General features: G+C 39.8%; 1 protein-coding gene across 1 annotated transcript; it reads right to left on the bottom strand.

Annotated features, from left to right (window-relative positions):
• Positions 1-890: 890 nt before the first annotated feature.
• Positions 891-4,393, bottom strand: PPDPFL (pancreatic progenitor cell differentiation and proliferation factor like). Its single transcript, XM_077809014.1, has 5 exons — positions 4,311-4,393; positions 3,635-3,739; positions 2,082-2,174; positions 1,890-1,992; positions 891-983 (listed from the first exon to the last, which is right to left on the bottom strand). Exons 2-5 carry the CDS (start codon positions 3,687-3,689, stop codon positions 971-973), a joined length of 264 nt encoding a protein of 87 aa, XP_077665140.1. The 5' UTR covers positions 3,690-3,739; positions 4,311-4,393; the 3' UTR covers positions 891-970.
• Between the last annotated feature and the right edge of the window lie 10,236 nt (positions 4,394-14,629).

Here is a 14,629-nt window from a genome sequence, read left to right on the forward strand (position 1 = left end):
TTGTGATTATTTAAGGAGTTGGAACTGTCAAAGAGTTCACAACCAATAAGGTTAGTTTATAGAGAGCACTTAATACAAAACAAGAGGCTCTTTAACCAACACTAGAACAAGTAAGAGTAGCATAAAAAAAGTGAAGTATGGCTGCAAATCAAAAGGTCAAAATCCATGAAAGTCAGACTATTTACCAAGTCCTCATGTTCTGCCCTCAAATACTTAGGTGCATGCATGTGAATGAGAATTACACACCTGTATTTAAGGTCAGAATCCATATTCAGCCATAACAAGGGGACAGAGCTTATGATTGTTGTTTAATAGGATTTTCCACAATTAAAGCTATTAACTATTCTGTAAACTTCCTTCTTAACAGTATGTAACTGCTATACTGAGCATTTGGGAAAGATGTGCCAGATCCATTATATAACAGGAATCTGTTCACCTGAAACTAGTTTATATCCATTTGATGTCAGCATAGTTGATATAGTGAAATGTAAACTTATGGAAAAATACTACTTACTGAATAGACATTTCAAAACACAAACTTGTCTGTTTTAAGTCACAGCACCCTTGAAAAATTTTAACACGGACAGTCCACAGAAGCTTTTCAACTTACAGAAATAAAACCTAGATAGTCACTGGCCACTTTATGCTGATCTTACTTTTTACCGTCATTTCTTCTAGTGATGCGAGTTAGTCATTAGGATATTAAATCCATTTAATTTCCTTTTAAAATACTAAAAATGCATTTCTCAAATGTTAACAACTCAGTAGTGGACAGTGTATGTAGAAACTATGCCTATCTTAAGCAAAACCATTTAAGCTACTGACAAATCTTTGTGAAATTCTAATTTCTCGCGTGGAAATGAAGTTCCAAGCAGCGTATTTTCTTCACACAGCTGAATGCAGCCATCTGAAAGACCCTGAGCTTTACAGAAAGGAGTAGTCTGTATACGTATCACTACTGCAGGTAAAGTCAACTTGCAACACTGTAAACAGATAAAGACAAGTTATTAACAGGATAATATCCAGTGTAAACAAAAATTATGAAATATGTATTTAAGTCAACTAAGTTAGGGTGAAGAGGAAATGGATATCTAGGTACCCAAGCGTATACTGTTTTAGAGGTTGTGATTTTAAAGTGTAACTGATCCAGGGGAATGGCTGACCTTAAGTTTTTATCTTTTGTATTTTTAAAAATTGTATTAATTTTACTGAACTGAATAGATTTTAACATTTGTATGTATTGTACTGTACTCTATGGCCTCTAGCTAAGACACTATATCAGTACATTTTCTAAGCCTTGCTAGGTAGCCAAGCATTATCTTACAAACATACCAACAAACAAAATATTGCTTTATCACAGGGGTTCTCAAACTGGGAGTTGGCTCAAACTGGGAGTCAGGACTCCTCAGGGGGTTGCGAGGTTATTACATGGGACCTTGTGAGCTGTCAGCCTCCACCCCAAACCCCACTGTGCCTCCAGCATTTATAATGGTGTTAAATATATAAAAAAGTGGTTTTAATTTATAAGGGCTCAAAGGCTTGCTGTGTGAAAGGGGTCACCAGTACAAAAGTTTGAGAACCACTGCTTTATCACTTCAAGCAATCAGAAAAGTTAAGTAAAGAAAAGTTAAGGTCACTATTCTCTGCTTACTGTAAACTTTTGTATGGACTTGACTAACTTCACTAACAAGAAACAACTGGAAATTTCCAGAGGCATTCAGCTGTGACCTTGCATTTCCACTATATTTCACTTAAATCAATACCAAGATATTGTATTCCTAAAGTTGATGTGGAGGACAGGGCAAAGAGAGGGGTATTCCAATCAGTAAAAGTAAAGAAGAAAAACAAAACAAGTACATTATCTCCATCATTCAAAAAGCAAGACTTACCTGCTGGTCGATAACATTTTTCCACTCTCATTTGGAGAAGCAGATGTTTCAGAGTGGAAAAAGTTTTTTATCCACCAGCATTTATCAAATAATTCAGGTAACCCTACAAAAGGAGACATAATGGCAGTGATTGGCATTTAATCAAAGTGCCAAAAATGAGAAAAACGTATGTTTGAAAGAAAGAGGCAATACCATGATGGGCTTTTTCCTGGTCTGAGAAGTTCACAGGATCAGAACAGAATGATGAACTGCCTGATGAAACACTGGATTCAGAATTCAATCGAGCTGAGTGTAGAAAACAAAGCAATGGTCTCAAATTACAGAATATACATTAATTCCACACTAAAGATTTTTTCAAGACTTTACAGACCCCCGATGCCTCAAAGAAGACACTGTATAGCTAAAGATTAAAAAAAAAAAAAAATGTAAGTAAACCTAATTTTCCAGTATTTTTATATCCCCGTTTCGCTATGGACATTGCATGACAGCGGGATAAATATTTTACGAGTTCACCTACTGCTACCACTTATTCCTCACCAGAGAGGCATGCTGACACGTAATCTGCTGGTGTAACTTTCACTGAAGCTAAATGAAAGTTAAGGCCACAAGATGTATTTTAGGATCAGGCATATATATTGCTATTAATACAAGAGATTCAGTTCTAGAATACTGACCTTTGATATAACTAATAGGAGAGAAAAGGTGGATGAGGTAATATCTTTTATTGGACCAACGTCTGTTGTTGAGGGAGACAAGCTTCCAAAGACCTGAAGAAGAGCTCTGTGTAAGCTCAAAAGCTTATCTCTCACCAGCAGAAGTCGGTCCAATAAAAGATATTCCCTCACCCACATGGTCTCTCTTATATCCCAGGACCAACAGAGCTACAACAACGCTGCACATAAGAAATAAGACACATTATACTAGAACTTTTTTTCTCCTTATGCTTTCATAATAAAATTAATACCAATAATGCTTTACATTACAGTGTGTCATCCAAGAATCTCAAAGCATCAGAACATTTTGTCTCAACTACCTGTGAGAGGCATGCAAGTAGCACTTCCCCATTTTATAGATGAGGAAACAAAGGCACGGAGACATTAAGTGACCCACCCACAAAGGAAGTCTGGACCAGAGTCAAAAGCCAAATCACTTGATTCCTAGTCCTCTGCGTTAACCATAAGATTTTATGTAATGACCTACCAAGGACCTCCAGATTTCAAAGCAAAAGTTGCTACAACTTGAGCTAAAGAAGTAAAACTCTACAGTTGGCTAATGTAAGAACTCATATCCACTAGGGATTGGCAAAGAGGGGGACCTGCAACAGACTCATTACACATCCTTCCTTTTGATGTTTATTAATGTCAAATGCAAGTTACACATGCCTCATGAGAGGAAAAAGTCTTTCCTCTTAATATGAGGAAGGAGAAGTAGGAGACTACGTCACAGAAATATACAAGCCCCCTAAAAATTAAGATTATTCCCCCCCCCCCGTAGACAATAACAAAATAAATAGAACAGTCCTCAAACCTACAAAACCCTCAGAAGTGATTTAAACACTGTATAGACAGGTGTTGAAATTTTTTTCAGAATCAGCATCAGTTTTGAGATGTTTCCTATCCAAAGCGATGGAGGATTTTCAGCCATGTAACTCTTTCCTTCATAAACAAGAAGAAATTGCCACGAAACAGGAAACATGCACCAGGTTTTGTTTGAAGATTTTTTTTTTTTTTTTGTAAACACCTTACTTCTGTAGTACTGATTCTTGGCCAGGAGGCAGCCAGCTGAAGGCACAGATGCCATAGTAAAGGCACGGACTGGGGCAAAAGTCAAGCAGACTGGCTCAGAACAATCTGCAGGAGAGCAACAGAAAAAAAATAAATATGTTGACAATAATGATCTCCAGTGTAAAGTGTCTTTCGCACCAAGGTGCGGGGCAACACCTTTATTGGGGCCCTTCTGATCTTTCGGCTAATTCTAACCTTGATGAAACTCAGCAGATTTTAATTAAATAAACTTCAGATTTATACCAGTGTAAGGGAAGGGGAAAAATATGGCCCCCAAAAACCTTAAACGTATAAGGCCAGAAAACGCTTGCAGGTCCTTCCCAATTTGCAACGCAACAGACTTCTAAGGAGCACCAACAGCACCCACTGGGTAACCCAACTTAACGCCCCAGCAGCTATCCTGGCGGCTTGTGCAAAGCAACCGTAAGCACTGCCGCCCAGAGGATTCAGGGGGGTCGGGGCAAAGCAATTTCGGGGGCCCCGTCCATAAAAAAAAAAGTTGCAATACTATAGTATAGTATATTGCCCCGGGGCTTGAGGCAAATTGCCCCACTTGCCCGCCCGGGCTGCTCTGACCGTAAGCCCCCAGCCACGCTCCCCGCTGCCTCTGCAGAAGAAGAAATCCTGCTCCCCTTACCTGGGTGGCCCACGCTCCCAGAAAGGCTTCCCCCTCTGCAGCGCCCCCGCCCAGCCAGCAAACGGGACGGGGCTCTGGATGCACACGCGAGCCCTCCCCAGCAGCAAGCGCCCCTCTGACTCCGCGCGCGCGCGCGCTGAGTGGCCCGGAAGCGCGAGGCGGCTGTATATAGAGGAGCCCAGGCGCGCGACTGAAACCCTAGCGGCGGGACGCCTCCTCTGACCCGGTGACCTGACTCAACCCCGGCCCGGGCCAGGCGGGCGGCGTGAAATCCCGGCGCTGGGCAGGGGGTGGGCATGCGCACGTGCTGCCCAGCTGAGGAGCCGGGGCGGAGCGCGTGCTGCCCGGGCTGGGAACGTCCCACGAAGGGCACGAGGGAGCTTAGTTGCGCTGCGCTGCCCCGGCCTGTGTGAGCGCGGGGCGCAGAGGGCTCGGCGCTAGCAGGAGAGAGGGTTGCTGAGGGACAGCCTCCCCCTCCCCCAGTCCTTGCAGCTGTGGAAGTGCTGTAAGGAGTGGGGTTGGGCAGGGTTTGGGGGGCGCACACCTCTTACAGCAGGTGGTTCCCGGCACGGAGGGAGGGTGGAGACAGGGGAGCCACCCCTTCATTCCTTCCTTTTCCCCCTCCCTGTTTGGAAGAGGAGACCCTTCCCGCACAATCACTCCACTGCTGATGATCTCACGCCCAAAAGAGAGGCTTCTAGCTCATCCCCACCCTTTCCCCTAACATTCAGTCCATTTATTGGGGTTGCATGGTGGGGGGAAAAGATTAGCCGCCTCAAAGTGCTATTCAAAGACCTTTGTTTTAAGCAGGCAACGGGGAGAGGATTTGCAGAAGGGAGTTGCCAGCAGTTCTCACAACGTCATCGTGGGTCTTGTGATATGCGATGCGTTTCTCAAAACCCCAGCTTCTGAAATCCTGTGATTAGATAAGAGACTCAGCTTTCATTGAAGAAGTTAGTTTCCAACGCTCCTAAGTGCGGAGAAAAGCCTGAAAATGTGTGGCCAGTGCACTCTAAAGGTTCAGAAAATACATGGCAAATAAAAACAACCCAATTAAAAATTAAGCCATTTATTTTGGGGCTGTGACTCATGGTGTTTTGTTTTTCTTTTAAACATATGTGGTTGGCATGTCTATCTATGTATTTATACCAGGCTCAGTCAGTTGGAAAATGCTCTTTGACAAACTTTTTTTTTTTTGCACAAAATTGTATCAATTTCAACAAATGTCAGTGTTTTTTCTAAAAAACTTCTCATTTCAAAATTTGTTATATTAAAATGTAAAATCTCAAAATCTAAACAAAGCATTTTGATTTCCATATATATATAATTTTGTTTCACAGTTTTTAAAAAAATGGCTTTTTAATCTTAATTTTGAACAAAACAAATTCAAAATCTAAAAAAAAAAAATTGTGGAGTGGAAATTCCATTTTCCAATCAGGTCTAAACAGAAATGCCAGAAGCTTTAGTTATTGAATTGCACATATTCCATAAAGGAGGAATACGTTTAGCCATATCTCATAGGAGGATTGGCAGAGATGAAAACACAGCTCATGTTGCAGCTGTCACATGACTCTATGCTGCTTAACCACCTTGAGTGGTATATCCTGTCTTATACCAAAAGACCAGGAACAGGTTCTTCTAGTGCATTTAGTAAAAGTGAAATGCTACTTATGAGAAACATATTGCTTATGAAAGCGTACAACAGCAGAGCTCCTGCCCTGCAATCATCTTCTAATGACACTGTATAGTATAGGGTCATTGCATTGACCTTCTGTCAGTGACTTAAATGGCAGCTTTGACTAACTATCCTGAGTTGAACGTGGAGGCTTGCCTTAGTTAAAATAGTAAGGCTGACTAGGATAAGTAACTGGCAGTTGGTTTGGTACTAGCTGTACTTAGATCATTTACTTCTTGTTTTTGCCTTGGAATGTTAGTAAATAGAGCTACAGAGTAATAATTCATTATATTAGTTTTGAAAGATTAATAATATACCTTTAAAACACAATAGTTTATGTTCCACATGATGTTGTTTGCAGAATCTTGTTTCAAGGTAGCTAAACAGAACTCTGAACTGATTTTATCTGCATTATTGGCATCACATAGGAACTCTGTGGCAGAGACAGGAATAGAATCCAGTTCTCCAGGGCTGCATTTAATTCACTTAACCATGAGACCATCCTTCCTATTCCTGCAATCTCCCACTTTATTGAATTCCAACTTCTGCAACAAATGAAGCAGGGGTCCTGCAGACGAGAGTCTCTTACATTGCATGTCAAGGTTCCTTCCCCACTCTGAACACTAGGGTACAGATGTGGGGACCTGCATGAAAACCTCCTAAGCTTATCTTTACCAGCTTAGGTCAAAACTTCCCCAAAGTACAAAATATTCCACCCTTTGTCCTTGGATTGGCCGCTACCACCACCAAACAAATACTGGTTACTGGGGAAGAGCTGTTTGGAAACTTCTTTCCCCACAAATACTTCCCAAAACCTTGCACCCCACTTCCTGGATAAGGTTTGGTAAAAAGCCTCACCAATTTGCCTAGGTGACTACAGACCCAGACCCTTGGATCTTAAGAACAATGAACAATCCTCCCAACACTTGCACACACCCCCCTTTCCTGGGAAATGTTGGATAAAAAGCCTCACCAATTTGCATAGGTGACCACAGACCCAAACCCTTGGATCTGAGAACAATGAAAAAGCATTCAGTTTTTTTTACAAGAAGACTTTTAATAGAAATAGGAGTAAATAGAAGTAAAGAAATCCCCTCTGTAAAATCAGGATGGTAGATACCTTACAGGGTAATTAGATTCAAAACATAGAGAATCCCTCTAGGCAAAACCTTAAGTTACAAAAAAGATACACAGTCAGAAATAGTTATTCTATTCAGCACAATTGTTTTCTCAGCCATTTAAGGAAATCATAATCTAACACGTACCTAGCTAGATTACTTACTAAAAGTTCTAAGACTCCATTCCTGGTCTATCCGCGACAAAAGCAGTATATAGACAGAGGCCCTTTGTTTCTCTCCCTCCTCCCAGCTTTTGAAAGTATCTTGTCTCCTCATTGGTCATTTTGGTCAGGTGCCAGGGAGGTTACCTTTAGCTTCTTAACCCTTTACAGGTGAGAGGAGTTTTCCTCTGGCCAGGAGGGATTTTAAAAGGGGTTTACCCTTCCCTTTATATTTATGACACTGCACACCCATGCTCCACCACCAGAGCATGTCCATTCTGTGTGCTGAATAAGGCAAGGGTGGAAAAAAATAATGAGATCATGTAATTAAAGACTGTATTGTAATGCATATGCACAAGGGACCAGATTAAAGGTTATACAGGCTACCTTAATTCTGCCATATCCTAACTTTTGAGTACTTGACTTTCCAACCTTAATAATTGCTTTTAATGTAGTTTTATGTATATGTGTATGCACATAATTAACGTTACAAGATTGAATTATATGGTGTCCCAAACCTTCATAGCACCTATCACAACTATAAAATAAAACAAATTTGAAAAACAATGGCAACATGGCCAAAATAAATACATCTCCTATCCAGTATAAAGTTCAAACAAACAACCTATAATGTCAGATATTACCTGGCATGACCCATCTTAAAATGTACAAAAATAAAATGACATCTCAACAAAACTAGAACAATTCCAACTTGAAGTCAAGCTAGATTAATCATTTGCAATAAATAGTTTATCTAATAAACTTAGCTGTTTCCTTTGCTCCTGGAATATCCGAGATCAGACTGTGACCGCCTTGATTTTATTTGTTGTGTGAAATTATTCAAAAAAAAATTGTATTCCGACTCCCCCACTGCTGTATTCATTATGAACAAGACTCTGAGAGTATTTAACATTTGCTATTTGATCAGTGGTTGTTCTGATTGGTCAAATAAGTCACATGCCTGTTTGAATGACTGTGCAAGTACTTCCAGCATGTGTGCTTAGTGTGAACTTAAAAGATGGCATGAGAATGGCCTAAACATTTAAACATTCAACCAGAATATTTTTGGTAATATCCACCCATCTGTACCTGGAAGGATGCCACAGGTTCTCTCTGACATATGATGAAGAGTAGAGCATTCCACTGTCTCAAGACTTTGAGAGAGCAGGCAGTACCCTGCCTCCAATGTTCAAGACGATCTAAAGAAACACAAGAATATTACATCATCTAGTCATCTCACTAAATGTGAGTTGTCACAAGTGGCTTTCATATACACGAGAATTAGATGGCAAGACTGAATATTCATAGACATGTCAATAGTGACTCCATAGTTGAGACTGCACTGTGATTTGCATTTAAAGCAGAGTTGAAATCACTTTGTTTCACATATTGAAGATGGAGTTTAATCCCTGGATTTGGCACAATAACTGGTCATAGGAAGATTTAATTTCTTTGTAATTTTTAGTGAAATGTTGCCAGCTTTTGCAGAGGAAATATTTAAAAGTGCTCCCTGTTTGAAATGTTGCCTTATTTCCCCCTCACATTTCTTTGGGTTCCTATAGCTAAACAGTTGCTGCAAATTCCAAGCTTCACTCATTAGAGTTCTTTGAGGGGGTCAACAAACATGTGGACAAGGGGGAATCCAGTGGACATAGTGTACTTAGATTTCCAGAAAGCCTTTGACAAGGTTCCTCACCAAAGGCTCTTACGTAAATTAAGTTGTCATGGGATAAGAGGGAAGATCCTTTCATGGATTGAGAACTGGTTAAAAGACAGGGAACAAAGGGTAGGAATAAATGGTAAATTTTCAGAATGGAGAGGGGTAACTAGTGGTGTTCCCCAAGAGTCAGTCCTAGGACGAATCCTATTCAACCTATTCATAAATGATCTGGAGAAAGGGGTAAACAGTGAGGTGGCAAAGTTTGCAGATGATACTAAACTGCTCAAGATAGTTAAGACCAAAGCAGACTATGAAGAACTTCAAAAAGATCTCACAAAACTAAGTGATTGGGCAACAAAATGGCAAATGAAATTTAACGTGGATAAATGTAAAGTAATGCACATTGGAAAAAATAACCCCAATTATACATACAATATGATGGGGGCTAATTTATCTACAACTAATCAGGAGAAAGATCTTGGAGTCATCGCGGATATTTCTCTAAAGACGTCCACGCAGTGTACAGTGACAGTCAAAAAAGCAAATGGGATGTTAGGAATCATTAAAAAAGGGACAGAGAATAAGACAGAGAATATCTTATTGCTCTTATATAAATCCATGGTACACCCACATCTTGAATACTGTGTACAGATGTGGTCCCCTCATCTCCAAAAAGATATACTGGCATTAGAAAAGGTTCAGGAAAGGGCAACTAAAATGATTAGGGGTTTGGAACAGGTCCCATATGAGGAGAGATTAAAGAGGCTAGGACTTTTCAGCTTGGAAAAGAGGAGACTAAGGGGGGATATGACAGAGGTATATAAAATCATGAGTGGTGTGGAGAAAGTGAATCAGGAAAAGTTATGTACTTGTTCCCATAATATAAGAACTAGGGGCCACCAAATGAAATTAATGGGTAGCAGGTTTAAAACAAATAAAAGGAAGTTCTTCTTCACTCAGCTCACAGTCAACCTGTGGAACTCCTTGCCTGAGGAGGTTGTGAAGGCTAGGTCTATAACAGGGTTTAAAAGAACTGGATAAATTCATGGAGGTTAAGTCCATTAATGGCTATTAGCCAGGCATGGTGTCCCTAGCCTCTGTTTGTTAGAGGGTGGAGATGGATAGCAGGAGAGAGATCCCAAGATCATTACCTGTTAGGTTCACTCCCTCTGAGGCACCTGGCATTGGCCAGTCGGTAGACAGGATACTGGGCTGGATGGACCTTTGGTATGACCCAGTATGGCCATTCTTATGTACTCTGATAACTCTTCATGTTTAATGGTAACATTTGAAAGCGGCATATGTGCAAGAAGCTTTTTCTGTTATTCAGAATAATGGTTCTGAGCGACACAAAGATTAGCTATTAAAACCTCTCTGGTTTGTTAGCTACTTCCATTGAACAATCCTGGCAACCGGCCTCTGTCTCACTGATTGGGATCTGCACACACTCCTAATAAGCCTGAGAGCCAGACCAGACAGCAGGAAGTATGGCTTTGGGCTGAGGGAAATATGGGTTTGGGGGACCTCTGAGGAGTTAAACAAATGTGTGAGGCAGGTAAAGAGAGTGGGGCTATTTTAACCTATGCCAGCTGGCAAGAGTGCCCAGGAGGCAATAAATTAGCTCGGTATAGACTGAGCAGATGAATGACTGGATATGCCTTTCTCTGACCCCATGCGAGGGTTAGGTGGAGTATGTTGCCTGCCATGTCTTTACCAAGCGAGAGCTCCCATGCACTGTGGAATTCCGAGCTGGCAGTTCTGGCTGCTACTTGGATCTTTTACACCATCTGTGTACTAAACAATCTCACTCATTAAGTGATTTTTTTTTTAAATCAGGAAACAAATTTGTGATGCTCCTTGCATTTTTCCCCTGATTAGCCCATCATTCATTCAGTTTAGCTCCTTTCCTTGTGTTGTCTGTCTGCAAGAGTAAACCCTACTTATCTTGGAAAGTTGTAGATTCAAACCAGGCAACACCAAAAGCAGAGTAATTTTTGAATTGTCAGCCTCACAACAGCTCACCTCAGTGATGTGCAGTGCAAATCAACTCCCCAGATGCCAACAAGAGTCTGTGGGGAGGGTGAAATATTTTTCAGCAGTAAGTTGTGTTACCAGAAAGTCCTGGAAAAGATTGTCTGTGTTGCAAAATTGTTTGCACAACTCTAATATAATTTTTAGCTTAAAAAGAGATTAAAGGTCATTCACAGATGAGTGCATACATCAAGCTGTCAAAGGTATTGATAACATTTCTCTTTTTCAATATGCATATAATTATGTGCAGCTATATAGCATGGTGCTCACAATGGTATTGTGGGGGAAATTGCTGTTAACCTTGGTGTTGAAACTGACCCCATCCCATTCTGCGGCAAAAATCTATGTACTATATGCAACATATACAAGAGCTGTAACACAAGAGGCCTACAGGGCTGTATCCTGTAAGACTTGGCTTAAACTAAAGCATTTATGTGTGCTAGGCTGCGGCACTTGACCCAGATAATGGACTAGGCCAATCTCTAACTAGAAAAGAACCAAAAGGGCCTCAGAAAGAGTCCCTAGCTGTCCATTATGTGCACCCTCCACCCTGCAAAAGTCCCCAGTCAAAACGCTGCCACAGCAAACCACAGATCTTGATAATAACACGGTGCATCAGCACGGTGCTAGTTATGAAACTGCCCTTCCATTAATTCCTTATAAGGCTTTATTAATAATGCTTGAGTGGTGAGGAGATGTATCATTTGGCTTGAATTTGGACCTATATAAAGTCTGGTATTATAGGGGCAGGGCAGAGAGAGACCAGGGTGACACCTCCGTGTGACCATCTCTATCTCCATCTCCTTGCATGCTTGTATTCAATAAAAGGACCTCAGATTGTTTGAACCAAACAGATGGTGTGACTCGTTTTCCACAACAATATGATCTTGTCACAAGGAAAAAGACACTTCAATACTTGTCATATTAGCATTCATCCTACATTTTAGCATTTAATTAAAATGCTTTTTTGTGAGGGTGCACATATTATATGCTCAACAGGATGATTAAATACCTCCAGCAAACTGACTCTTTTGCTTTCTTTCCAAGATAGCACATGTATAGTTTCCAACTCTCACTTGGGATTCTTTCATTGTCTTCATCTCTTAAGTATTCCAAAGAAGAAGGCTTAAGCAATAGACAAAGTGTCCAAATAAGGAATAGTAATCATAAATCATTGTCTTACCAAGTGGAATAGGATTAAAATAGGATTTTAATTACAAACATGTTAGTATAACCCTATGGGTATATAAATACAGACTCTTTTGCAGACATGAGAGGAGTAGGTTAGGCAACTCAAATCCATGTCCATTTTACAGTTACTAGCTAAAAATATATGGGCATTTTAATATCCATATTGTTTGGTTCAAATAAACATTTTTTATCTAGTTCTGCTTTTTCTACCTGCTGAGCTGTTTAACTAATCTACATAAAATCTCCTCAGTTACTACTGCTTCATATTTTCTTTGTGATACATACAGTAGCACATCAAATGTATTTGAACACATACACACACACAAAACCCCAAAGAAAATATTACCTTAATGCAAGGTTATGAAATACATTTTCAGTGTGATGCCTGGACATTTTAACATTACACCTTTGTGAGAACCAAACACTACCAGGGGAGGAGGGAGGGTCATGGAGGGAGCTTGTCAGGCTTTTTGTCTGTCCAGTTGATGTCCACTCTGGTCCTTAAAGGGGCTGGATCTGGATTGCTTGTTGAAAGACATGAGATTCAGTATTTTTTTTTTAATATTTCATTGAAACAAACTACATAAAAATCAAGGAAACCTCACAAAAGATAAGCTAGTAATATTAAATTGAACTAGAAATAAAGGAATACAACTATCAATTTAATAGCAAAATTAAACCAATATAGCAAACAAGTCAGTCTCAATTTTGGATTGTAGTGAAATCACATTTGTTATATCAAAGTAATACCAAAAATAATAAATCCTTATAAATTCTAAGAAGGAGTCTAAGGAGGAAGTTGGCCAATTGGTTACAAATCCTAACTAAGAAATTTTCCCAAAATCAAACCTTGGAGCTGGTTAAATATCTTAATTCTGAAACCAAGTTATTATCTATGTCTGAACCAATTATATGTCTCAGAGCCAATTATAAAGCTTCCTTGTTAGTTTAAAACTCCTATGGTGGCTAACCCTTTCTTCCCTCTCTCCCCCTTCATAAGGATATCATAATAGCCACTTTAACAGAACATTCCTGATAAACAGAAATTTCACATGTTCTATTTACCAGAAATGTCAGATGACAATCTCTCAGGACTTCTAAATATAGAACACACATTAATGATTAATCTCATAAGAGACAACTTAGGGCTGTTTAAACTGGAGAATTTCTTTATGGTGCCTTACCCATAAGGACTTTTGGGGAGTTCATACACACATGCATGCCACCATCCAGACTTTCACCACCTAAGATTAAGAATATAAAAAGGTTCAGACATCTCCCAGCTAATAAAAATAGATTAAGTGAAAATAAGTTACTTACGGTAACAGAAGGATTGCAAATTCTTTAGCTTTTGCAGTCTTCTCAACTCTATAGAGTATGAACTGGTACCACAGTCCAAAGAGCCAGATGGTTATGTTCTACTGGCACAACTCTACTCACTAGTGTACCCAGGGGTGCTGGAACAATTTGTAAATTGGGGGTGCTGAGAGCCATTGACCCAATCTGTGAATCCTGTATATAACAGAAACCACTTCAAGCCAGGGGGTACGGAAGCACCCCCAGCACTCCTAGTTCCTGCACTGAGTGGATCTTCAGCTTTAAGGATGAAGAAAAGGTCTGCAAGATATTCATCTGAATACAGTGAATGGAGCCAAGGGGGACCTGGTGAGATACAAAATTAGTATTATAATATGATGCGGGGGGGGGCAGTTCTGAATTATGCAGGACATATTGTATTTTTGTTACCATACACACCTAATTTCTTGACCAAATCACCACATGCGAAAGGAAATAATCACATTTTTCTAGCTTTTTAATATAGTTTGACAGGTATGGCTATGAAAGCTGTAGCTCATAATTTTATATTAGTGAATAAGGTTGAGATCCTATAATATCCTGTCCTAATGCGATCTGTTGTGGTACTCTTATTTCCTGCTTCTCTTATCTGCCTACTGCTGGAAAGTTCACCCACCGGTGCTGTTGTTGTTGCTTTTGAATACAGTTATGTATTCTTGACCGTTCTCTCTGTTTGATTTGTTTTTTGATGATAAATGGATATCTGGAGGCAGTCACCAAACTTTAATTTGACTGAACAGATATCTGAAATCACAATTTTGCTGGAGCATAGTTGAAGAGTAAGCAATAATTTCACACCTATCCATACATACAAGCTGTTTATTGGTTTTCTGCAATATGCACTGCAATATTTTAACTTGTGTTATTGCAGTGTTCACATATATTATCATCAGTACTACTAACAATGAGTAGGTAAATGGAAAAAATACTATGTTTACCCAAAGATCATTTGATACTGGGGAAAAACACATGTTCATCCAGGGGATACCAGATTCCCTGAACAGTTCACATAATGCACGTAAGTAGTTATTTTGCATGTGTTAAGAGATCTAAAAAGAGACAGTATTATCAATGTACATTCTCAGGTTTCCCTTTCTAAAAGTCATAACAGAACCTTTATTCCTTTG

This window comes from Eretmochelys imbricata, chromosome 2 (genome assembly GCF_965152235.1).
Source record: "Eretmochelys imbricata isolate rEreImb1 chromosome 2, rEreImb1.hap1, whole genome shotgun sequence".
Classification (NCBI taxonomy): Eukaryota; Metazoa; Chordata; order Testudines; family Cheloniidae; genus Eretmochelys; species Eretmochelys imbricata.